Source organism: Pseudorca crassidens, chromosome 13, assembly GCF_039906515.1.
Source record: "Pseudorca crassidens isolate mPseCra1 chromosome 13, mPseCra1.hap1, whole genome shotgun sequence".
In the NCBI taxonomy this organism is placed as follows: Eukaryota; Metazoa; Chordata; class Mammalia; order Artiodactyla; family Delphinidae; genus Pseudorca; species Pseudorca crassidens.
Window position 1 is genome coordinate 16,423,732 of NC_090308.1, and position 25,728 is coordinate 16,449,459.

The 25,728-nt window shown below is 45.5% G+C and overlaps 1 protein-coding gene across 4 annotated transcripts in view; it reads right to left on the minus strand.

The window, feature by feature from the left end:
- The window catches only part of UST (uronyl 2-sulfotransferase), a 300,699-nt gene that overhangs the window by 103,288 nt on the left and 171,683 nt on the right, over positions 1-25,728 (minus strand). For all 4 annotated transcript variants that reach the window (XM_067701813.1, XM_067701810.1, XM_067701811.1 and 1 more), the window contains exons 4-5: positions 22,556-22,635; positions 12,046-12,199 (exon numbers count right to left, since the gene is read on the minus strand). In XM_067701813.1, the coding sequence (XP_067557914.1) occupies positions 12,046-12,199; positions 22,556-22,635 (234 nt within the window). The remainder of the gene's footprint in view (positions 1-12,045; positions 12,200-22,555; positions 22,636-25,728) is intronic.

Here is a 25,728-nt window from a genome sequence, read left to right on the forward strand (position 1 = left end):
TTGAGGAAAACGACAGAGGTGTGCCAGGTTCTGGAAAACAAGTGTAGGATATGAGATTCAAAATTTTAACACAGATTAAATCGAGCCGTTAGTTTTTTACTTCATATAAAACTTCACTGCATAACTTCTTTGAATAGCAAGCTCCCTGGCTGCATTTAAAAAACATTATTTTAAAGAACATTTCCTGACGGCATTTAAAGTGTAGTTCTATTCATCCATGTCTTTAAATTTAGCATTTATTGTATTTTATGAACTGGCCTGCGTCTAAAGAGTGACGCACGTCTCTGGAAAAATGGCAATGGATTCTAAATGCCTCATCGGCCAAATAAGAAGATGTCTTCATGCTAAAATATTTTATTCATCAAAGTACTTACTCTGTTTTATTGCCTAAAGCACGCTTCCTAAAGTGAGATCTTAAATGTAGAGTATAATATACTCTTTGGTTTCCCACTTCAGTTTAAAAGAAAGCCTGACTTAAGACCTACACAGAGTATTCATAAGTACAACAAGTCTTACACTGTACCATCAAGCTCCTTTAACGACATTTATCTGCACACGCCAACTAAAAGTCTACCAAATACAAAAATTCCTGAGGCGAAGGCAAGTAGAGCTTTTCCAAATGTGCAGAGGATATAGAAAGTAAGCTTCCAGAAGATATGCGGGAGGTATATCTCTCAGTAAAAATAGCTCCTGCTAATACAGACAAGAATGGATGTGTTGTTATTTCTCAGTAGTTCTCAGCCTTAGCTACATGTTGGCCTCACTTCCGGCTTTTAAAAAGTCCCAAGGCCCAGCCTGCACCCCTGACCGATTAAACCAGAATCTTTGGGTGTGGGACCCGGGCACTGGTAGTTTGAAAAGCCTCCCAGGTGATTCCAATGAGCGGCCAGGCTGAGAACCACCACCTTCATAAATCTGAGCCATGTGTCCCAGCTGGGGTGCAGGGCTGAGCCCCCAGCAAGGAGGCAGCTGCAGCTGGTCGCTGACTCACAGGGAGACGCGGGGGTCCGGAGCAGATGAGCTCAGCTGACAGGTGGCCAGCGGGATGCACCTGGCTGTGCTCTGGCAGCTTGGATTTGATGCCCCTGATGGGACCTTCCATTGAGAAAGCAGGTCAGGCAAAGCTGATTTGGCAGCCCCCTCGGGGACATCTGGAGAATCGCTTCTCAGTCCCAAAGCTCCTTGCCTCCCTAAACCCTCTGCTCCGGCCAAGCTGGGTGGCTGACCATAGGGCAAGCCTCGGGCTCTCGGGCTTTTACACAAACGCTCTGCTCCTGCGGTCCTCTTGACCCTCACCCCTGCCTGAATCCGCATCCGTCCCCAAAGACTGAGCTCCCACCTCGTCCAGGAAGCCTCCCGCAAAGATCCCACCTCTCACTGATGTTTCTTCTCCTGAATTCTCCGGTGTCTGCATCATTCTTTTGCTAATTAAACATGTCCCAGCCAATGACAACTCCTCAAGTTTGGGTCTTCTGTTGCCAGCCAGGCAGTTAGCAAGTGGAAGGGCAGTGAGGTGGCCCCCGCACTGTAAATGCGCCCCCATCACCGCCCCTGCCCCTAGAGCTGCTCATCACACATGGTCCTCGCTCCATAAATACCTGCTTTTTGACTGTTTATCTCCCCCTTGATCACTGCAGTAGCCTCAGATCAACTGGAGCCCTTTTCTGCTCTGTATATTGAAGCTAAAGTAATTCTTTTCCAAAATGTAAGTTTTAGGATCCCATGTAAACATGCTCCCCCATCCCCAGCCCTGCTTTAAATCCCTTAGTGTCTCCCAGGCCTCTTGAACAAGCCCTGGGAGGTTCTGTGGGGCCCGACCCCTGCCTGCCCACACTGTGGGGTTCAGCTCTCCCTCCCTCCATCACTCACCAGGCCACTCACCGTCTCCCTCCCTCACCCCACTCCGGCCTCCCTGCTTCTTCCCCCGTGCTCACTTTGCTCCCTTCTGCCACAGGACCTTTACATGTGCTGTTCCCAATGTCTGGATATTCTTCCTTCTCTTCTCTCCCTTCACATCTCAGTTCAACCATCACTTCTCTGACTTCTAGACTTGCCAACTACCCCATTCTATGCTTGGACAGTGGCACATCTCTCTGTGTTATAAAATGTGATGCAGTTACTATTTCACATGAATCTGTGTGGTTTGGGGATTAATACCTGTTTCCCTCTCAGGACTCTGAGCTCTGTGAGGACAGACACGGGGTCTAATTTTGCTCAGCGTTTTATTTCCAGTTATTATTGTGCTTGTCACACAGAATACTAAATCAATATTTATTGAATGAATAAATGAATGATGAATGAGTAGATGGATGGATGGATAAGTCACCCATAGGAGTAAAAATAAAATGTATGACTGGCCCCTTGGTTTTGCAGACCAGAGACAGGAAAGCCATAGTTCGGTGCCACTGCATGGCGGCATGCCACAGTGGAAAGCCAGACGTGGGCTCCCCACCGGTGGCTGGGACAAGCCACGTCCCTAAATGCCTGTCATGCTCACAACCCCTCCACAGGCCCCTCGGTCCCCGCAGTCCTAGGTGACACTGTGGTGGGCAGGATAATAGACCCCAAAGACGTCTACACCCTTAATCCCTGGGACCTGTGAATATGGGACCTTATACAGCAAACAGGATTCTGCAGATGTGATTAACGTTACAGTCCTTGAGATGGGGAGATGATTCTAGACTATCTGGGTGGGCCCAGTCAGTTCACAGAAATCTTTAAAAGTGGAGAACCTTCTCAGCTGGTTAGAGAAATGAGATGGAAGAAGCGAGGAGGAGAGGACTTCCCTGGTGGCGCAGTGGTTAAGAATCCGCCTGCCAACGCAGGGGACACGGGTTCGAGCCCTGGTCCGGGAAGATCCCACGTGCCGCGGAGCAACTAAGCCCGTGCGCCACAACAACTGAGCCTGTGCTCTACAGCCCGTGAGCCACAGCTACTGAGCCCGCGAGCCACAACTACTGAAGCCCGTGTGCCTAGAGCCCGTGCTCCTCAACTGCATTGAGAAGTTCACGCACTGCAATGAAGAGTAGCCCCCACTCACCGCAACTAGAGAAAGCCCACGTGCAGCAACGAAGACCCAACACAGCCAAAAATAAATAAATTAATTAATTAAATTTAAATAAAAAAAGAAGAAGAAGGGGGAGAAATGTCAAGCTTGGGAGGTACTCAACCCACCACCAGTTACTTGGAAGCTGGGAGGGAGGGAGCCACGGTTTAAGGAGCGTAGATGCCTCTAGAGAATGAGAACAGTACACATCTGACCACCAGCAAGAAAATGGGATCTCAGTCTACAACCACAGGACATGGCGGCTCAACCACCCAAATGAACAGGGAAATGGGTCTTCCCCTCAAGCCTTCAAAAAGGAATCAGTTTTGGAGACTTCCCTGGTGGTCCAGGGGTTAAGAATCCCCCTTCCAATGCAGGGGGTGCAGGTTTGATCCCTGGTCGGGGAGCTAAGATTCCACTATGCCTCGCGGCCAAAAACCCAAAACAAAAAAAACAGAAGCAGTATTGTAACAAATTCAATAAAGACTTAAAAAAATGGTCCACATAAAAAAAAAAAAATCTTAAAAAAAAAAATCAGCTTTGCCAACACCTTGAGTCTAGCCCAGTGGGACTGGTGTCAGACTGCTGACCTATAGAACTGGAAGATTAGAAATGTCGGTAGTTTAACCCACTAAGTGTGTGGTAAATTGCTACAGCAGTAATGGGAAATTAACACAAACACTATACCTGGAGTTGACTCCATCCTGTCCCATCTGTCTGACCACGCCCTTGAACACAGCACGGATGAGACTTGTCCCAGGGGCAGCCAAACATGACCTATGGCTGGTCAGAGTGACCAAGTGGACGAACAAGTCACTCTTAGAAGCCTGAATGTGAGCTACAGAGGAACACCAGGAAGCATCCGTCGTGGGAGCAGAGAGGAGAGCACAGCAAGCGGCTGAAGTGTGTCAATAACCAGGGAACAGGGAGAAGGGAACCCCTGGGCTGACCGGGTGCCCACATAACCCGGCCGCTGGACCCGGCTCCCGTTCTGAACCACTTCTAGTTTTCCCGCAGGGAGGCTGAGCTACGCTCTGCTCTTTGCTCTTCCCACGTGGCCTGGCTCTGCGTGGCATCTCCTGGTCTTTGCTGGAAGTTGTGGCCCTTCTGTCCTCATTACCGGATACATCCTAATGATAACTCTTACTTTTCTCTTCCCCTGAGGCAACCTGAGTGGACCTGAACTCCTTGTAACTAATGCAGCCTAACACAATTCCTCATGTTCAAGGTTTGGTCTTATCCACTTAGCCTCTCGGAGTTGCCTTCCTAGTCTACACAGTAAGTCCCCTACATACGAACCTTCAAGTTGTGAACTCAAAGATGCGAACGTGAGCTCACATGTCCAATCGGGTAAGTTAGTTCATGTGTCTGGTGTATATTGTCATGTGTGTGCATCCTCTACAAGTGGTTGTGCTTTTCTGTACTTCACTGTACAGTACTGTATAGAATACAGTGGTACAGGATCTTTATTTCAAGCCCAGGATGTCTGGAAGTAAGCGTAAAAGCAGTGGTGATGCAGCTGCTACTACTGTGCTTTTCAAGGTCCTGTACTGTAAGATTAAAAACGTTTTCTTTATATTCTGTGTTTGTTTTTTACGTATTATTTGTGTGAAAAGTATTATAAACCTATTACAGTACAGTACTATTGATATACATACCGACTGTGTTAGTTGGGTACCTAGGCTAAATTTGTTGGACTTACAAACAAATTGGGCTATGAATGTGCTCTTGGGATGGAACTCGTTCGTATGTATGTAGGGGTCTTACTGTAAAAAGGGGTTGAAGGGGATGCCCTGGGGATGAATGCGCTAATATGGGGACAGCCCGCTGACTGCATCAAGCCACACACTTGGCTGTGTGTGTGGTTATCCGGTGACATCTCAGGTGGTGGCTGGTGGCGTTCTGTTCTCCCCTCACAAAGGCTCCAAGCTCACGGCTCTCTCATGACCCCTCCTTTCCCCCAAAATCCCTTTGTTGTTTTCTTCTCGCCTCGTGCCTCTCCTCCTTCTATGCCCATCAACTTCTCTGTCCCAAGCTCCCAGGGATACTCACTATATTGCTAAACTGCAGAACTGGTCTTTGGTTCTAAAAACACCTGCGACCCCTGCTTTCGACATACTTCAGGACAAATGGATGTCAAAGACATCTCTCTCCGGGGGGGCTCCTTTGTCCTCTGCGCGGCTCACAGCATGTCAGAGCCTGCCAGCCCGCGCACCTCTCCTCCCCACCCCTCGGGGGTCAGAACGTGCTGCTTCGGTGACTTTACAACCGCGTGCCTACACCAGCTTAAGTTTCCAAGTAAATAAACACGGGAGAAATGGGTGCCAGCAGGCTAGGATCAAAACGTGTCTCCAGCTGTTGGGAACAAAGAGAAGCTGTTTCCTTAGAAACGGATTCCCAGGAGAAGGGGTCTAGTGGGGCTATCTGAGATCTCAGCAGAAGCCACATGGACCTGACGGTTCAGGACACGGCCCAGAGTGGCCTGAGCCACAAGAGAACAGCAGCCCCTGCTGGCTCCCCAGAGGAGACAAGCTCCCTGGATCTACAGAAAAAAATGGTCTCTTGGAGCCACTGATAGAGACAGGGGTGTGAAAGCATCAATGCTGAAACGTGTTTTGTAAAGTTTTAGCTTTCAAAGCACCTCTGTATAGAATGTTCAATTGATTTTCTCAAGAAGCCTGTGATACAGGCAAGGTAATATGTTCCCATTGTACAGATGAGAAGAGTAAGGTTCGCAAAGGCTAAATCACTGGCTGAGTCACCCAGCTAGGGCAGCCGAGAGCGCAACCTAAGTACACCGTGTCCTGGGCCGTTAGCTCAGCCTGCAATCATAAGCCAAATTTGAACTAGCTGGAGACAAAGAACTTTCTTACCTTCAAAGATTTGGAAAACAGAGATGTTTACTGAAATACGTAGAAAGCAGATGATCCAAATCCCTTATTCGTTTTCTTCCTTTAAGAAAAATGATGCTCTAGGGATGAAGGCACAGCCTGAGGTTTCATTCCCAGGATGGCCTCAGCCAGTCAGGACTGAGTGGAAATTTCCAGAAACGAGTATCTCATACATACACTTCCAAAGCTAAAGGATGCTCATACTCCAAAGCTTTCAAGCAGATTAAAATGCATAGCTTTCTGAAAATCTTTGCTGACGCTGGCCAGTGTTCAGGCTTCTCCAGAATCCAAATGGGCCAACATGATTTACTGAATTCTTTATGAATTAAGAAGCTGTAAATTACCATCTTTTTTTTTTCAAACATGCATTACTTTCCACGCTTTATAGCCAAGATGAATAAACAGTATCACAGAGGCAGTTTTCTCCCTGGGAAAATGCCCTCCTCCCTCTTCCTGCTCTGCAAATGGAGGGTCACCTAGTGAAGGATGGTCTGGTGAAGTTGCAGTAAGGTTGGGTAAGGAGCCCAACTTGGTATTTTTTGGAGTCTGAAAGTGCTAAGTGCTGTCTCTGCAGAATATTTTACCATGAAACTTTCTCAGGCCAGGTTTTAGGCAAGCAACAAGCACAAATCACACACATGTAACTGACAGAGTAGAAATGGCAGGTGACTGGAAACTCATGGACTGCAAAAGGGAGTGGCTTCGGCAGGAATGAGATTCTCCCCCCTTGCTTGTAAATCACAACAGTTGCTCTTCATGAGCAGACATTCATTCTCATTAACTGCATTCTGGGTGCCAGGTATTTCCCTGCCCTGGAAATAACGCAGCCTGAACTCCAGCTGGAGAAGAGTCGCAAGTGCTGGAACGTGTCAAAGTGTGCCTGGGCTCAGATCTACCCCACCTCCTGAGTCGAAAACCGAAAAAGGACGCAGCTACATCTGCACTCTGGCTCTGGACAAAGAGAAATGAGCCTAAGAGAATTGCCTTTTCACAGCGTGGCTGCTATAAGTTGAATTTGTATCCGTTCTAGCAATAATTTATTGTAAAATTATTTCCTGATAAATACAAGTGAAGGTGGTTTGGGAAGAAACAGAAACTTTTAGAAAAATCTAATTGTTTCCAGAAAATATGGAAAACAGCTATAAGATGCTTGGGTGTTTGAAAAAAATTGTTATAACAGCTATGTCTTTGTAAAGATGTGTCAGACAAAATGATTTTGCTCAAAAAGCATGGAACTCGGCCCAGTCCTCCTCTCCCTTTACCATTCAGGAAGTCAAACATAAGGTCCAAGTGATCCAGCAACACAGCGGTGGAGTCAGGACAGCCTCTACGCCTGGCAGGACCCCTAACCCATCACTAGACCCAGGCCCTGTTCCTACATCTGTGAAATGAGAGGTTCCTCATGATCGACCTCCAGGGACCCTGCAAATCCTACGATCCCTGCGCCCTTTTCCATTTTCTTCCCAACCACCCAGCATCAGAGATGATAATATTTCAGCCCCAGAGGCCCCGGCCCTCTCTCAGCTGTATGCTAAGCAGCTCTGCAAGGCTCACGGCCAGGAGCAGAGCTGCCTGATTTTTGGCAACTGGATAAAGCAAGTGGCTTTGGAGCGCTGAGATCTGGAATCATGTGGGGACATCAGTGGACCCGTTTCGGGCGCCCCACCCCCCACCCCGTGACTCTGTGTGTGTAGCGAGCAGGGAGAGGCCTCGCCGCGAGGTCCCCCGAGGGGGTGGCCTGCCCTGCTTGCCCCCTCTGGTGCAGGGTCACCCTGCGTGCATCCCCTTTTGGGCCCTCACGCCCAGGCGGGGCCTCACTGAGGGGACCAGGTCTCCTCACAGCTGCCCTGCACCCCAGCGAGACACAAACAACACCCTCTTTTGAGTGAAACAACTGACCACCCAGGCTTGCCAAAATGAGGACAGGCTCTGAAAGGGGGCAGTTTTATTTCAAGGGTCTGATGGGACCAAGGAGATGGAATGAAAAGTTTCAGCTATTAAAAAAAAAGGCTGTAGACTGTCTTCTTCCAAATAAACAAACCATCCTTTGAACAAGAAAACAGCCCTGCTAACGGGGTCAGGCTGGAGCTGGATCATAAAGGAGTCACGTGTCCCTGGGGCCCCTCTCCACTCCTGCTCCCCTGATTTCTCCCTCTGCTGCTTTTGGGAGCCCAGTGCTCTCCTGCTGGGGTCTTGCCAAGGAATGAGCTGAGCTCATCTGACACCGGCCCTTCCCAGGACACAGTGCTTTACATTTGGAACGGGGGCCCCTGCAAATCTCTAAGGGTAGAATTCCAGGCAGGGAAATTTCCCTGGAATCTCTCATATCACAGCATAAAGGCTCTTCAAAAATATAAGAGTTGCCTCCATTACCAACTTTCAACATTTTATGGGCTTTAAAAAAAAAGACTAAACCATGAGTTTTTTTCTCGCATGTTTACACAATTTCTCTCGCTAATGATTACAGCTTATTGTTTGTGTGAAGACTATGTTACGTGGAATGATTTACAGGATGACAGGGTAGAAAAACGTACAAGATTCCCCCAACTCCATATTAACTACATTATAACTGTATTCATATTTTTGTTGTTGTTTATTTTATTGATTAAGTAGTGTATTGAGGCTTCTACTAATTCAGCCCCTCTTCTGAGTACCAAGGACATAGATGGAACTCTGATCTTATCTTGTCCTCAAAGAGCTTATAGGCTGTTGGGAGGACAGAAGAGACGTGAAGACATTATATCACCCAGAGAAATGACATGGCCAGCCAGCGTAGAACCTGGTGGGAGCACTGAAGAAGAATATTGGGACATCCATGTACAGCTGTGTAGGTTGTGCACTGCACAACTTTGGGGTCTCCATCCCACAGACCCCATTTTCAATAGAACCCCTGGAAACTTTGAGTGTGAGGAGGCTTCTGAGACTTCAGAACAAGCACCCAGGTGTCAGATACAGGTCTAGAGCAGCAGGGAGGAGTCCTGACTCCCAGAAAGAAGGGGGAGAATTGCTGAGGATGTTTGAAGGCTCATGAGATGACACATCCCCTGCTGGGAGGAGGGCTCTGCTTTTTAGTGGAGATACGGGGGAAAGAATCACTGATTAAGGTGTGTACAATTTGCGGCAAGGGCTTAATTTCCAAAATACAAAAACACCTCATACAACTCAACAACAACAAAGCAAACAGCCCAATCAAAAAATGGGCAGAAGACCTAAGTAGACATTTCTCCAAAGAAGAAGTACAAATGGCCAACAGGTGCCTGAAAAGATACTCAACATCGCTAATTATTAGGGAAATGCAAATCAAAACTACAACGAGGTACCACCTCACACCGGTTAGAATGGCCATCATTAAAAAGTCTACAAATAACAAATGCTGGAGACGATTTGGAGAAAAGGGAACTCTCCTACACTGTTGGTGGGAATATAAGTTGGTACAGCCACTATGGAAAACAGTATGGAGGTTCCTCAGAAAACTAAAAATAGAATTACCATATGATCCAGCAATCCCACTCCTGGGCATACATCCAGACAAAACTCTAATCCAAAAAGACACATGCACCCCTATGTTCATAGCAGCACTATTCACAATAGCCAAGACATGGAAACAACCCAAATGTCCATCAACAGATGAATGGATAAAGAAGTTGTGGTACATATATACAATGGAATACTACTCAGCCATAAAAAGGAATGTAATAATGTCATTTGCAGCAACATGGATGCAACTAGAGATTATCGTACTAAGTGAAGTAAGTCAGACAGAGAAAGACAAATACCATATGATATCACTTGTATGTGGAATCTAAAATATGACACAGATGAATGTATCTACGAAACAGACTCACGGACATAGAGAACAGACTGGTGGTTGCCAAGGGGGAGGGGTTTGGGGGATGGATGTAGTGGGGGATTGGGGTTAGCAGATGTAAGCTATTCTATACGAAATGAATAAACAACAAGGTCCTACCATATAACACAGAGAACTATATTCAGTATCCTATGATAAACCACGATGGAAAAGGATATAAAAAAAGAATGCATAAATATGTATAAATGAGTCACTTTGCTGTACAGCAGAAATTAACACAACATTGTAAATCCACTATACTTCAATAAAAAAGGGTGTGAACGATTTGGGGTTATTCATGTTACTTCCCAACTCAAAGTTACTGCAGTGCCTCACAGGGCCTTATATGATCTGTGGTCTCCAAGACTTACCTGCCACTTCCCTCTCCCCACACCTCACTCTATACCAGCCACTCTGTTCTCCCTGCTGATTTCTGAATGAGCACACAAGTGCCCACTCCAGGCCTTTGGTCCAGCTGCCCCCTCCACCTGGAGCTGCATTCTCCCAACCGACCGAGTGACCAATTCCACTTCTCATTCTAATTGCTGCTTATATGCCAGATGCAATGCCTTCCCTGACCTGCTTATCAACATCGCATGGCAGCCTGTCCCTCATCTCTCTCGCTGCATGATGGATCCCTGGGACTGCCCATCCACTTTCCCGAATCACTTTTCACTTTCTGGTAGACTATGAATTTACTTATTACCTACATTAATATTTGAAGAGTGGGATTCATAAAACTTGTTTTCGTATCTTTGGTTTTTCAGCATCTTCTGCTACACTCGGTTCTAACTTCTGTAGTATCGGATTGAGCCAGGAACTTTGTAGTATATTTTGATTACATGGAAGATGCTATATGTTTTCAAAAAAACATATAATGCTAATCAGGTCCAATACAAACTAGAAAGACATTATTCCTCTAGTAAGTGGTTCTATACTCTGAATATGTACTTGCCATTGAATAAAAAAATACAGAGCCATATTTATAACATGTATTTTAAAGAAAAAGATCAGAGTTTTTGCCATCAAAAGTGAAAAAGAAAAAGAAATAAAAGTCACTTTAAAAATATACCATCAGAATATTTCATTGAAGCATTAGGTAGCTGAACAAATGCTAAATGGTGAGTGAAAAGCCTTGGTCGCTAGTGATGGCCCATCTATAACTAGTTGTGTAGCACTGGATACGATCCTTAACTTCTGTGCATCTCAGTTTTCTCAACTCTAATTGTGAATTTTAAGACATGAAAGTGACATTATCGAAAAATGCTCCATCCTCCAAACACATACGTTTATCATGCTTTTTAAAATCAAATGAGGAAACAGAAGTTCTGGCGTTGTGCTGGAACTGTGACTAACGATACTCCTCTTTAGCTCGAGGATGCTGCCGCGCACACACCAGCAGTGGGCATGGGCTCTGTGTTACATGCCAGCCGTGGAAGCAGATCTGCACAGAGCCCTCCATACATCCTTCTCTTTCTGCTGTGCCTGACAGCCCGGGACAGTCTGGGTGAACCTGACGGGCTCTCTCAGACACAGAGACCAGCATTTCAGCCTCTTTAACACTTTAGTGGCTGAGGCTCTAAGCCACTCTGCAAGTGTTTGTCAATCTAGGTCACAAACTAGTGGGAAACGCATCGTTTATTCTGGTGCTGGCGGCCAGATGCAATACTTTCATCTGTTACCAACTCCAAGCTGTGGAAACAATTACTGGGATCAAAATGAACATCCCTATGAAGCTGAGGGTCCCCAAACAAGGTCCCGAAAAGCAAACTGATTTTGCCAAGATGCCGGATTCTGTTGTGCTCTGGTGGAAAGGACCTTGGACTTGGAGTCAGAGGACCTGGAAACAGTCAGTCATGGCTGTGCTCACATCCTTTTGGAATCTCAGGGTTCTCATCTGAAAATACCCCTCCCTCATGGGACTGTCACGGGAACTGAATGGCATGAAGTATGAGACAGTATTTTGTGACCTTTTAAGAGAAATCCCCAAACACACCAAAACGACAATAGTACTGGTCAGGATTCCCTGGGAAAGACTATTTCTTCTCTGGGGCCTAAAACCTAGCTCTAAAGACAAACTGAGGAAAACAAGATTAGAAAGTCATTTGAGAAAATGTTCGTTAAGATCTGGGTCATCTGGAAAATTAATTTTTCACTGGCAAAATCTTGCTCCCTGAGGACGTGCCCTCATCACATGGAGCTCGTGGACAGGACGGCCACGGGGAGGGGAGGGACCAGCTCTTCGATGTGACAGGACTTACCAGGTAGCGCTCTTCCTGCCTCATGCTGGGGGTACGGATCATGTGATTCTGTTCTCCTCTCCAGTCTCCAAATCGACGGAAAAAATAGTTAGATAAAAACCGGTTGACAGGGTCTCTAATGATGTTGATGTAGACAGGCTGGTCTCCTCCAAACCTATGACGCATACAAACATGGAGCTGGTTACAAGCCATCACTTCTGGAGGAAAATCAAGCCCACTTAGATACTGGCTCCCCTCTAGGTTAATACATCATCATCAGAAGACCCTGTCCGCTCAGGTGCCAGTGCACAAACTAATCAGCAAGCAGTGTTTCCTGATGGGCACCTAGTATCCTGCGGGAGGTGCCTGTCCAGGTACCTGCTGAGAGGCGGTGAGGGCTGTGCAAACTGCGGTATTTGTCAACGTGAAGGTATAGGTACGGTCTCCTTTTCTCAGGAGGCTGCAGGGCCACGCTGAACTGGGTGTTGTATTTCCACCGGCCCTCATGGAATGTTTTGACTGCCTGGTAAATTCCGAAAGCCTCGTTGGGTGAAATGGTACTTATTCTACATTCTAATTCAAACAGTCTCAGATAAGGGGCTCTGCAGGAAGTGGATAATAACAGCCAACATTTATGAAACGCTCCCTGTTCACCTTGCTGTAAATACTTTGTAACCGACTCACCGAACCCTCCCCACACCTCAGTGGAGTAGAAATCATAATTATCCCCATTTATACGGGGGAAACGGAGGCAGGGAGCTCGTAACTTGTGGCTGAGCCCGGATATGAACCCAGGCAGTCTGACTCCAGAATCTGTGCTCTGAACCATGGAAAGAAGATTCCAAAGCTGAGAAAAATAACAGTGTAACGGATAACATGAACACAACAAAAATCAGTATAATTATCCTCAAATGATGGCAAGGAGTTTTAGATAAAAATAAAGCAAATATCTAAGTGCGCCATTTTAATTCCTTCCGCAAAGGGAGTAGACAAATGCACTGAACTGTGGCCCAAGAGCGAGGCCTTCGCCAGGCAAAAGGATTAGGTTGGTTGAATTGGTCTTACGGATTCCTCCCCTTTCTCTTTGAACTGCCTGAAAGCAGTGACCCTGAAGGGCCTGGGAGAACTCTCCAGGCTCTGGGTCTTGCTCTGGGGACCTCCTGAGGGACCTACAGGCTTCTCTCACCCCGTGACCTTCCGATGAGGATGCCTAGACAGTCTGTCAGGGGTCAGAAAGAGCTCAGAGAAAACAAACTGACACGATCCTGCTGCCACCTCTCCAGCTGGCAGACTGTTCACCTTTGAAGACCCAGCCCAGAATCACCGTCACATCCTTCCGCAGTTGACTCCCATCCTCGTGTCGATCCCTCCCTCCTCTGGCTCAAATGCTCTCTCCACTCTGTGTGTACATGTCTGCCTCTCCCATTAGACTATGGGCCTCCAGAAGCCAGGAACAATGTCCTTTAGACAGTGTGTGGCACACAGTAGGTGCTCAACCAATGAAGGCATGGTCTTAGAAGACACCATGAGTGGATGTTTCTGAGTTTGCAAGTTTCCACCACTATCACAGGGCTCTGTGGTAAAGGAAAGTAGACATAACGAGCCACCAATCGTTTTTTGTGTATTGATACACAGAATGCTTTCCCCAGGTTTTTTTGGGTTTTTTGAATGTGGACAATTTTTTAAGTCTTTATTGGATTTGTTACAATATTGCTTCTGTTTTATGTTTTGGGTTTCTGGCCACGAGGCACGTGGGATCTTAGCTCCCCAACCAGGGATTAAACCCACACCCCCTGCATCGGAAGGCGAAGTCTTAACCACTGGACTGCCAGGGAAGTCCCTCCAGGTCTTTGCATTTTAAAAGAGAATCTTCAGAGAGAAGACTCCAAAGGCACAAGGAGGGATGACTCTCCAGTGGTGTGATTTCAGGCGCCAGGATGCGTGAGTGCGATTCTGGACTCCTCGAATACACCACATCGGAAAACACACCACTCAGGAGCAGGGTTAGCCATGCCAACACGACTCTTTGTCAGATCCCAGATGTACACAAGGTGACGTTCACGCAGCTGGGCGAACAACTAACTAGTTCCAGAAATCAGCTGTGCCAACCACGGCTAACCACCATATCCTGGCTGTATCCTCCTCTTTTTAATTAAATTGGGTTTCATATCTATGATAAATAGCAACTAAAGTAACAGGGTTAGGGATTAGAAAGACAAAGCCTGCATACCAGATGAGAATGCAATTCAACCCTCAAATGGCAACATGCTATTAAAAACCTCAACTGTGCTTCCATGGTCATGTGAAGAATGACTATTACCGCCAATTAGCAGAACCGCCTGGTGCGGTGAGTCCATGCACGGCTGCCCACTACGAGATGGTTTTCTCAGCCTGGTCACAGCCACCTTCCACTGAAGGCTGTAGGTGAGAAGAATGACAAGGCTTGTCGAGCCGGGGCGACCTGCTCCTGTGTGCACATTGTGACCCAATGCAAGATTTCCAGAAGAAGTTTTAGACAATATAGGAATTTATTGTCAAATAGTATCAGATACTGCAATAGCCTCTCTAGAAATTTCTAACTGTGAGAGAGGTATCTGATACACAACTTTCCTGTTCCAGAAAATGACAGTAATAATGGTTTCAGACCACCAACCCTCATCCTTTTTCTAGGACACACAGCTCCTTCCCAAACTGGCAAAACCTGGGGTGACATGTCAGTTACACAAAAGGGGCCAAACACCACCCATGTGTCCCTGGGCTTGAGAAGGGAAAAATGTCCCACTCTCATCCCATCCTCTCTCAGGAACAGTTTGTCTTTTCTCAGTAATTTTAAAATTCTGGTCAGAAGTCCAGCTCACCCTTGGAAGGTCTCTGGGTCACCTGAACTGACTGTTCCCCCCGCCCCTCCCCCGCCTTCCCAGGAAGCACAACGCTCTGCCTCATTTTTTTAAAACCCTTGAGAGGAGATTCCACAGCCTCCCTGTGAAGCCCATCAGTTGAGGCGTCCTTGTTACGCTCAACCAAAATTCCTAATCTTCCTTCTGTGCACGTTTCCTTTGGTTTGATCCACTCGACACAAAGGATCAGCTTCTCTTCAGATGCTTTTACAACTTTAAGCCTTCTCAGCTCCTTTAGGGTTCTCTTGCATGTGTTTCTTTTTCTTTTCTTTTTTTCTTTTTTTTTTTTTTTGCGGTACGTGGGCCTCTCACTGTTGTGGCCTCTCCCGTTGCAGAGCACAGGCTCCGGACGCGCAGGCTCAGCGGCCATGGCTCACGGGACCAGCCGCTCCGCGGCATGTGGGATCTTCCCGGACCGGGGCACGAACCCGTGTCCCCTGAATCGGCAGGCGGACTCCCAACCTCTGCGCCACCAGGGAAGGCCATGTGTTTCTTTTTGAAATCCCTTTAGCATTTGTCTTGAGATTCATTTCCCTTAATTTTATAATCTACAGCTCTAATTTCATCTTTATCAAGTTTTTTAAAAACCTGAGCCGACCACAGCTGATGAGAGGTTCTGTGCTTTGCATGTACTGGAGAGTAGGAGAGTCAGGTCATACTTTGTCTTTCGCTTAACAACACCCCCTCTTCGCCCTTGGTCACCACAATAACCACAGCATATTTCGAGCTCTTTCCAGGCATCCTAAAATAGCAGATATTTCCAATTTCACTGATATCTGTTCATAGGTCATATTTACCAACTCTTTAATTACCCCTGTGGGTCTCCTTCTGACCGGCTGCAAATTTACCGTATTCTGTTTTTGGCTTTTTGATGAGAAGATGAAGGTCCAAAGCAGGACATAATTCTCTAGAAATAATAACCGCATGGTTCTCACTTCTCCCATGCATTCCTGAATATCTCATTCTGAGGATTTTCTTCACCATTCGCCCCACACAGCTACCTCCATGGATCAACCCTTCAATCAACACTAGTCACCTCCCAGTAGCTACACAAAGCCCTTGGGAGAGAATTTTAGGTACACTTTCATCAGATTGCAGATGATATTCTTCCTGGGCCGTTACTGCATGTATTAAATGACAAGACTTAAGGCCAAAACTATACGCATGACTCCTCTGCAAGGCAGAAAACCATTCAAAAGTGACTGTCCCCAAATGCCTTATGTCAAATATAGCAGATTGCACTGAAGGCCATCAGACTTGAAGGAAATGTTTCAAATTTTATATTTAAGGGGGGTGGGGGGGAAATGGGCAAGTAAAGACTGAAAAAGTTTAGTAGCAGTATCAGTAAATCATGTTTACACATGAGATTTATAGGCACGGGAGGGAATAAAGTTCTGTTATATTTCCTTGCTTGAGTTTCATACCAGATGCATTGGTCTGCAAAGGATTTGTATCACAGGAGATGGGACAACATTCTGCTCTGAACTAAAAGTAATTCTTTAGAGACATAACCTGCTTACCAATACCTGTCTTTGATTCATATTTTACTTTCAATAAAGCATGAAAGTGAAAAAAAATTATTTTAGAGAGTTAAGACTATTTTGTCCTCCTACTACAGTAGAGTTTTCTATGAGTGCAAACAGCTTTTGAAAGTATACATATATATAATCTTTACTTGTGCTAAAATACACATAACATAAAATTTACCCTTTCTGCCAGTTTTAAGGGTCCAGTTCAGTGGCATCAAGTACATTCACGCTGCTGTGCCACCATCACCATCATCCAACTCCAGAATCTTCTCATCATCCCCAGCTGAAATTCTGTGCCCAGTAAACAGTAAGTCCCGTTCCCCTCCTTCCTCCTTACCCCTGGCAATTTCCATTCTACTGAAAGTATATCTGTATCTTTCACGTCTGGCCTAAAAGTAGAGGTTATTCCTGCGCTGTCACCCACATCAAAAAAGGAAGAGTGTCCCAAGGCTAGTGGCCCATGCTTTGATCCCTGGCAGTGAGGAAGGAGACATTTTGAAGTGAGAGAAAGGCCACCGTGGAAAAGGATATAGTTGTTTGGGGGGCAGCATGAGGGGCTGCCTGTGGGCGGAGGAGGGGCAAGATGGTTAATTAATGGTCATTTGCTGCAACGGGGTGGAAGGGCCACCCTCCATCCTCACCACCTCATTCAGTGGACACTTTCATCCTTGGTACCCAGGACAGAGCCTCCCATCACCTAACGCAAGCAGAGGCTGAGCTACTCTCTGCTCCCTGGGTGTCCTGAGGGAAGAGAGGTGGGGGCTTCTGCTGAGTGAGGGTGGGGCAGCTGGGACACTGGAGTTAAGGTTCCTGCTGGGAGAGGAAGATGACTTGATGGAAGCCAATAGACAACAAGGAGGAAGCCCTTCGTGGTGTGCAGGGAGGTGGGCTCAGGGCAAGCCCAGATCACACCACGCCCTGACGGGCCAGCCACGAGTGGGGGCTCACGGGGCAGCAGAGTCCACCTGCTGTGGAGGGAAAAGAGAAAAGGGAGGCGGAGAGCGCCATTTCCGGAAGATAAGTCCAGCCATGTCTTCACAGGATAAACTGAGAGAAGACTCTCATTCTGAAAATCAAACTTCTGGGCTCTAAGCAGGTAAAGATAGCATTCACTAAGCGCTAATATCAGTTTTATTTTGACGCTCTCTTCAGAGCTTGAGGTGTCTGTCACTATTACAAAAGATTTGCAGGGCACAATTAAAATGGATGACTTTGCTAATGAGAATGAAAACAAAGTCAACATTTAGAAATAAGATGTGGAAACCCGTTTGAATTATGGAATTAGCGAGATCGGATTTGTTTTGTTAAATGATGCCATCAGAGGGCAGACTTTGTTCACATCAGTAACTAAGACCTCCCTTCAAGGGAAGAAAGAAAGTGTCCAAAACTCACATCGTGTCCTTGCACATCACACCCTACTTACTTCCGCAGCGATTGATTGATTTTTAAATGTTTTGCTTTTGCAAGTTAGTTTTGGCATTGGAGCCACCATCAGAGACAAATAAGGAAAGAGAAATGGACACAAAGAAGGGTAAGGGGGTCATGGGTGAGAAAGGAAGAGACACGGAAAAAGGTTAAGAGTAGTGGTAGTTTGAGATCAGTTAGTGTATTGATATCTCATAATTTGCTTGGGCTATTTTCATAGCATGGCGCTCTGACACAAACCTTCACAGTGTTTTCCCTGCAAGACCCAAGTTGGGGGTCGAGGGGAAATGTAGATTGGAAAAAAATTACTTCCCCCCCACTGCCAAAAAATAATCTTAGAAAACAAAACAGGGCAGGAGGGGGGGAAGACAAATTGAATTGTCTGTCACAGTCTTGATGATCTAAGACATACTTAAAGAGGTGATGTTGGGAAGCGGAACTTTTTCAAAAATTCTAATTCTTTAGGTGACTTCAACAACTGGGAACAGACACATGAAACCAGAGTACAAAAATATTAAACATCCTACTTAAACATCACAACAAAGAGTAGCATCTTTTAGGCCGAGGTAATTTTGACTCACTTCTCCAGGTAGACCAGGTGAAAAACACCTGTCTGGCCTGAACTTTCAGGTAGCTCAAAAACCAAAGAGCAGTGGAAAACCTCACGAACCCAAATTGATCTGAGGTTTCTGCTGACCTCGTAGTGTTTATCTCCTCTGGCAGGGAGCCTTCCCCGAGGCAACTACAAAAGCACTCTTTTGGTCTGATAGTATTGCTTTCTATGGTTGAATTAATAAAAATGGATATGGAGAAAGTGTTCCTTCTAGGTCTAAAAAAAAAAAAGAGAAAAAATGGGACAGGACAAGATGCCTAGGTTATGAATAAATGAAACTTATTGAATCACCAAAAACTCACAGGAAAGAATTTTACATCACTCAGAGTATCTAAATTCCAGACAAGAATGCCATACTTAATGGAGAAAAAACATAAGGGGTGATTCATTTTGGTATAATGCCGTACACTTCAAGAGTTCAGAACATAAATGTACAAAAGAAGGTGTTGGGAAGGTTAGACTTTCATTCTTACATGCCGCTTCCCAGCAAGTGTTTTGCTGCATGTCAAGAATGTAAGGAAACTTAGACATAAAGCATCAATACAGAATATCAGGTTGCAGCGTCAATTCTTCTCTTAATAACCTCATTATCTTGAAACAATGCGTGTCAGCAAAGATCAGGGCAGGTGTCTTAAGAGCAGCTTAATTATCTCTATACCTTATAATTCAAAATACAGACCTCAGTTTTAAAAGTATGTGAAATCCCTCTAAACAAGTCCCAACATAGTTGTTTTTCTCTATTAATTGTGTATTTGGGGGCTTTCCTTGTATGCCCACAGTTTGCCATTTGTACCCAAGAAATTTTCCTTAAATAAAGCTATTCCCTTGAAAAAGAAAAGCTGATGGCTTAAATTCCCATGTTCAATGAGTGTAATATTCTTGTAATGTATTAAAATTCAATGTGTCATTCTGTTTATGCTTATGGAGGTCTCGTAGCTGAGGCCCCGGGCCTTGTGCATGTGGGATGGGAAGAGAAAATGAGATTGAACCCATAGTCAGCGTGAGTTTTTTCGAGCTCAACAGGCCAGTCTCTACTTTTTCCTGCTTGAAACTCTTCACTACTGTTCCATTCCTGCTGTGCTCCCATTTCCGGGATTCCTTTCCATCCTTCTCTTTGTTCAGTTTTTGCTCAGGCTGGCTCCTGGGCCGCCAGTGCCCTTCCCCTGCGTTTGTCTAAAGCTGGACCATCCCTCACAGCCCAGCAGCAATGGCTCCTGCTCTAGCAGGGAGGGTCCTGCCCTCCCACTTCCCCTAGGGGACACCCACTGAGTCCTTCTCCTAAAGCTCATCATGTTTCGTTGTTGCTTCTTCCTTAATGGACGAAGAACTTACAGTTCCCTGAAGGCATGGACAGCATTTCTTGTTCACTGCAGAAGCCCCAGTCCTAGCGCAGGGTCCAGAGATAGAGGGTCGTCAATATGTATGTATTTAATTGAACAAAGTGGAATCGAGGGAGGAGAAACCAGAGAGAGCGGGGCCCTGTCCTCAAGGCGTTACATTAGAGACACTGCCAGGCTGCACTGGGACAGGAGCCAAACTTGGGGCTCAGGCTGAGGCTTCTACAGAAATGCCTTTTAAATGCCACTTGGAATACACATAATATCCTTCTCTCCAAGAACTTGGAAGGCTTTCCTTCACGTGTTCAGAGCATCCCTACAAACCAGGGGTGGGCAGGAACTGTCCCTGTCCCTATCTTATAGATGGGAAAACGGAGACCCTCTGCCCTCAAAAGGTTAAACTGTTCGCCGAGACTATGGTCAGCAGGAAGGTCTGACACCCAGAGGTCCTGACAGCCAGGCTGACACTGCTTCCTGAAATGCGGTGTCTTCTAAAAGGTCTTTACCATTTTTTTTTTTCTTTCAGAACTAAATCAATCAAGATTAAACCCTTGGTAGTGTAGGCCATGATAAAATACAGTCACCAGGCTGTGCCCAGCTCTGCTGATCCAGTTAAGATATTGGTGTTGGCTTGTCGTTAGAGTGCTATACCATCCTGATTAAAATTAGTTGTGTTGCAGTTTGTTTGGGTTGTAAAGATTTGCCCTTGAAGCAAGAGGAGTAAATGAATGAGGTTTGACAAACTTATGGTTCCCAGGGAGTAAGGGGCAGGGGGAGGGATAAATTGGGAAACTGAGATTGACATATACACACTACTTATATTAAACAGATAACTAATAAGGACCTACTGTATAGCATGGGGAACTCAACTCAATACTCTGTAATGACCTATATGGGAAAAGAAACTAAAAAAGAGTGGATATATGTATATGTATAACTGATTCACTTTGCTGTACACCTGAAACTAACACAACATTGTAAATCAACTATACTCCAATAAAAAGTTTTAAAAAAAGAAGAAGAAATGAATGAGGTTTGAGGATGTCAGGGGTGACGCAGAAAGGAAGGACGGAAGGAAGCGCATGAGCGAAGCAAGGGGTCAGAGGGTCCGTGCTCTGCCGTCTATAAGTCATAAAACACAAGGCCCGGGCTTCCCTGGTGGCGCAGTGGTTGAGAGTCCGCCTGCCGATGCAGGGGACGTGGGTTCGTGCCCCGGTCCGGGAGGACCCCACATGCCGTGGAGCGGCTGGGCCCGTGAGCCATGGCCGCTGAGCCTGCGCGTCCGGAGCCTGGGCTCCGCAACGGGAGAGGCCACAACTGTGAGAGGCCCGCGTACCGCAAAAAAAAAAACCAAAAACCACAAGGCCCCAAATAGCTACCCAGTCCTCGTTATCTAATTATGTCTAATTATATGTTCTTGGCCCACCGGAAGTGAGAGGCAAGGCACGTACCCCAAACAGTCCAGTGACAAGCCACTTTAGAAATGTGGTTGGAGACCCACGCAGCTCCCCTGGGCCACTGAGGGCAATCCGCAGGTGTCCTCCTCACCTGTTCACCACCCCGAGGGGACCCTGTGTATCAGACAGGCTGGGGAAACTTCAGAGGAAACTTGCTTTCAAAGATAAGGCAGCAACTCCCTTTGCTGCTTAATAACTTGCTTCGCTGAATCTCATTCTCTCTGCACTTCATTTGCACAGGGCCTGCTGCACAGCAGGAAAGTGCTTTGAAGGCTAAAACCTTCTCCCAGCCCGGCAGACTGTTAGGCATCCTGGGGCTGGGCAGCCAAAGTGCCTGCCCAGTGCAAACTCAGGCCTCCCTGGTGGCCCGGCCCGCGGGGCCATTAAGTCAGCACAGCTAGCAGGACTCTCCTGTGGGCCTATGAGGTCCCGTTATCCCCGTGGGAAAAGCAGTGAGGGAAGTGCTGGTCAGATGACTGATGAGGGAGGCCCAGGGTCCCGGGCTGGTCAGCAGATCTGCCCCTGGACCCAGTGCTCTGTCAGCCCAAACCAACTGTGAGCTCAGACAGGCCAGCCTTCGAGGAGGAATCTGAGAACTCCTAGCACAGTGACAAGGCCACCTGTGCTAATGGATTCCAGGGGAAGAGAGGAACTTGCCCAGAACTTGCAGTTAGCAACCTGACAGGTCAAGGGTCTAAACACATAAATTTGAAGATTTGCATTATTATCAAAAGGTCCCTGCAGCTGAAGAAAAAAGCAGGTTTCTAGAATACCCACCAGCATCAAACACACAAGGCTTAGAGTAATCAATTGGAGTATTAAAAAGGTAGAGAGGCTGGTCCTAACGTTTTGGACCCTATAAAATACACATAATTCCACCACTAAGCTAGTGCCAGAGTCCCGTGAGAGTTCAAACTGTATAAAAATGTGCAATGAAATATGTCTGCTAAAATATCCATCTCTTGCCTATTTTGTTTCAATACAAAACCTAATTTTTTTTTTAGAGAGAACTATCATGTCAAATGGCTTCTCATTAAAAATAATTTCAAGTTTCCACAAGATTTAAGATCAGTATTCTAGAAAGAAATGAACTTCTGTCCAAATATTTCAAATTTTGATCCCTCTACAGCAAAAATAAATGGATTAAAAATGCCTTTTGAAGGGCAATTACACTACCTTGGAAATGAAGGTAGATTTTAAAGTAATTGTTTGTTAGAAGGAGAGTACGTACTGAAAAGAAACGAAAGAACCATTAAACTGGAAAATATCTTACCTTGAGAAGTTGAGGAAATGAACATGTCGAGTGAATAAATAGGGCTGTTCGGCAGTACTTATATTTTTAATCAGTTCCATCTATTAAAAAAAGTACAAAATTAGCATATATAGGATCTAATTTACCAAGCTATATTAAGCTAAAGGTTATCTCCCCTACTCTTTTGATCCTCATTACCTCTTGGACCAGGGCCAAACAGCTGTGTTTTGTGCAACATTTATGAACTTTACATAAGGCTTCTTACTAAATAAAACACAGCTATCCCAATGTTATAGTCCTGTATTTAATTTAGCTGATTGCCACCATGAACACAAAGTTACAGGTTAAGTAATTTTAGCTGGAGAAGTCAGCCTGTTGCTGTACATGAAAATAAGAAAATGCCTTTAATCCCCTCCTTTAAAGGCAAACCAAGACAGGTTATTATTTTACATTTCTATAATGATCTTACTGGGAAATACAGAAGTATGTGAAACTAGTTCTGCAGAATTGAAAAGTGGGAATAAAATGAGGCAATATTTCATTATTTTTCTCTTTGATTATAAAATTTACAAAGCAAGTATTTCATAGGAAACACACAATCCTCCCACCCCCGGGCCCGCCCCAAACACACACACACAGTCTCGGTTTTTTGGTGGGTGGTCATCTGAATTATTTATTTGCAGTTATCAGCAAAGCAAAAAGTAGTTTTAATTTGTATAAACTAACAGTTACGGTCTTCTGGAACATGTCATGATACAGAAAATGTTTAGTAAAATCTGTTAGAAATTCCAAGCATTCTTATGACTCCCTGACTTCCTGAATTCCACTTTCCTTAGCTTTTCTAATTTGCCCCATCAAAGCTGACACACTGGAATTTTTAAGAAGCACATTGAAAATTGCTACTTCGGATAGACATCAGAAGGGCAGCACTTCACATTTTATAAAATAGTTCAAGTTGAAAACTGGAAACAAAAACGGTCATTCATGTGTAAACTATAATAGCAATAACAATAAAAAAAATCAGAGTCTGGAACTCCAGGTTTGTCTCAAGCATGAGAGGAAACCTGGTCTGCCGTGTTCCCTCCTGCCCAGCTCAGGGCTGACATACACCGAAATGCCCAATGAATATTTCTTAAATGAATTAATTCCAACTAGTGCATGACTTACAGATCGTTACATGAGGACATCGTTACCTAAACCCTTTCATTAGATATTCCTGCTCACAACGACTGTTTGAAGAAATGAAATTGAATTTTAAAAGTAAATGACTTGCAGTTCGTAACCAGTGCTTCTGTTCGTCAGTGGCAGGCACGGGTAAATAATGGTCTGCCTGTCCCCAGGCTTGAGCGTAAAAGGAAATTGAATCCTGCCTTTTTATCTACTGTTTACCCTCTACATCCCCCCTGCATGCCCCAGCGCTTGTTTTCGGTAATAAAACTTTCGGTTTCCTTCGTGCTGTAAATTTTGACTTTCGTTGATCTACCAGTAGAATCACTGATTCGGAAGCACAACCACAACCAAAGGTAACAATCTGAAAGTGCAACCAAAGGTAACTGATCTCTGAGGATGTCTGCTTAGAAGCATAACCGTGTGGATGTTTAATATAAAGCCCATTTAATGCTTTAATCTTTAGATGATTTTTCTTCAGACATTTCTCTGCACACATAATATGAGAAAGCATCCTAGCATTGCACAAGACTGGAAAAACAGGTCAGAAGAAAACCCGTTTCTTTCACATATTCAACATTATATTACATTCTCTAAACACATGTCAATGTGTTAAATTTAATGGAAGAACAGTAGTGGTTAGATTATGAAAACAGTGTCATAATAGTCATAAAGCTGTCTATTTCACGAGGAAAAATGGATTAGCAGTGACAGTGCATAACTCATTCAAGACATATCTTTAAACAAAGAATAAAGGTTACTAATGCTCGCATTTATCGCACTAGTACAGGGAAGTCAGAGAGTACATCTCAGCTCTCATGCATTTGACCCACACACCAAATAGGAAAACCCACGTGAGGTACCATAAGACATCAGGCTCACGGTACCACATGATGGTCTTCAAAAACGCTAACTTTCCCCATGTCTAGTGACAAGGGGGTCTCCTGAGCCCCCGTTGGTCATCACCTGAGTTCCCTCTTGGTCTTCCCATTGCTGCCAGCAGCCTGCCTTTTCTCTCGTTCGACTCTTATCTGCATGGGTGGCAATGGCACTACCTAAAATTACCAAAGAAACTAAGTCTCCTCTTCCTTGGCTCATGCAGGACCACTGCTGGCCTTTATTTTAAATCCACTGCGGTCATTCATTCAGCATTTATTGGGTGCTTACTAAGCCCTGGACATCAAAGCCTGAATAAGATCAGTGGGAAGACACATAAAGACAAGACAGTGGAATGTGTCCTAATGATGTTCCCAAATCCACCCTGGCCAAAACCACACTCTTGGTCTTCGCCCGTCTTCCTCCTCTTCCAGTTAATGGTACTCCCCCTATCCTCACATTTGACCTGGGTCTTTCCTGAACTCCCATACTCAATCCCTTGCTGAGTCATGTTAACTCTGTCTTTACTATCTCCCTCAGCTGGTTCTCAAGACCCCACATCCTGTGGCCAGCCAAACTAGACTCCTCCAGATTCCTTCCTCACACCATGTCCAAGACTGATGTCCAAGCTCAGGCTCAAGATTCTTCTTATAGAATGTCCTTCCTCTTCTCTCTGCATGTCCAAATCCTAATCACTTTTACATCTGGCTGAAATGCTCGCCTCCTCCCAGTAGCCTTGCTGGATGTCTCCTTTCATTCACCATCTGTTGATTTCCAACTCTGTCAGGCAATGTGCCACTCCGGGTTGTGGCTATAAAGATAGAAGATTTGGTTCTTGCTTTCAGGAAGCTCAGAGTTTTGGGGGAGAAGTAGACGAGCAGGCAGGGACCATCATGTGATAATCACCATGGGGTAGAAGGCACGGAGGTGAGGCACCTGTCCCTGCTTGCAGATGGAGAGGTGATGTTTCCCCACGGAGGTGTTTCTAAGTGGTTTGCAAGGACGCATAGGAGTTAACAAGTGAAGAAAGGGACTCGCGGCGTGGCAGACAGAGTGAACAGTGGATGTGAAGGACAAAACACAAAAATGACACGGATGTTAAAACTGCCAGGAGGTCCGGCATGGGATCAGCAAGGCAGTAGATAACTAGA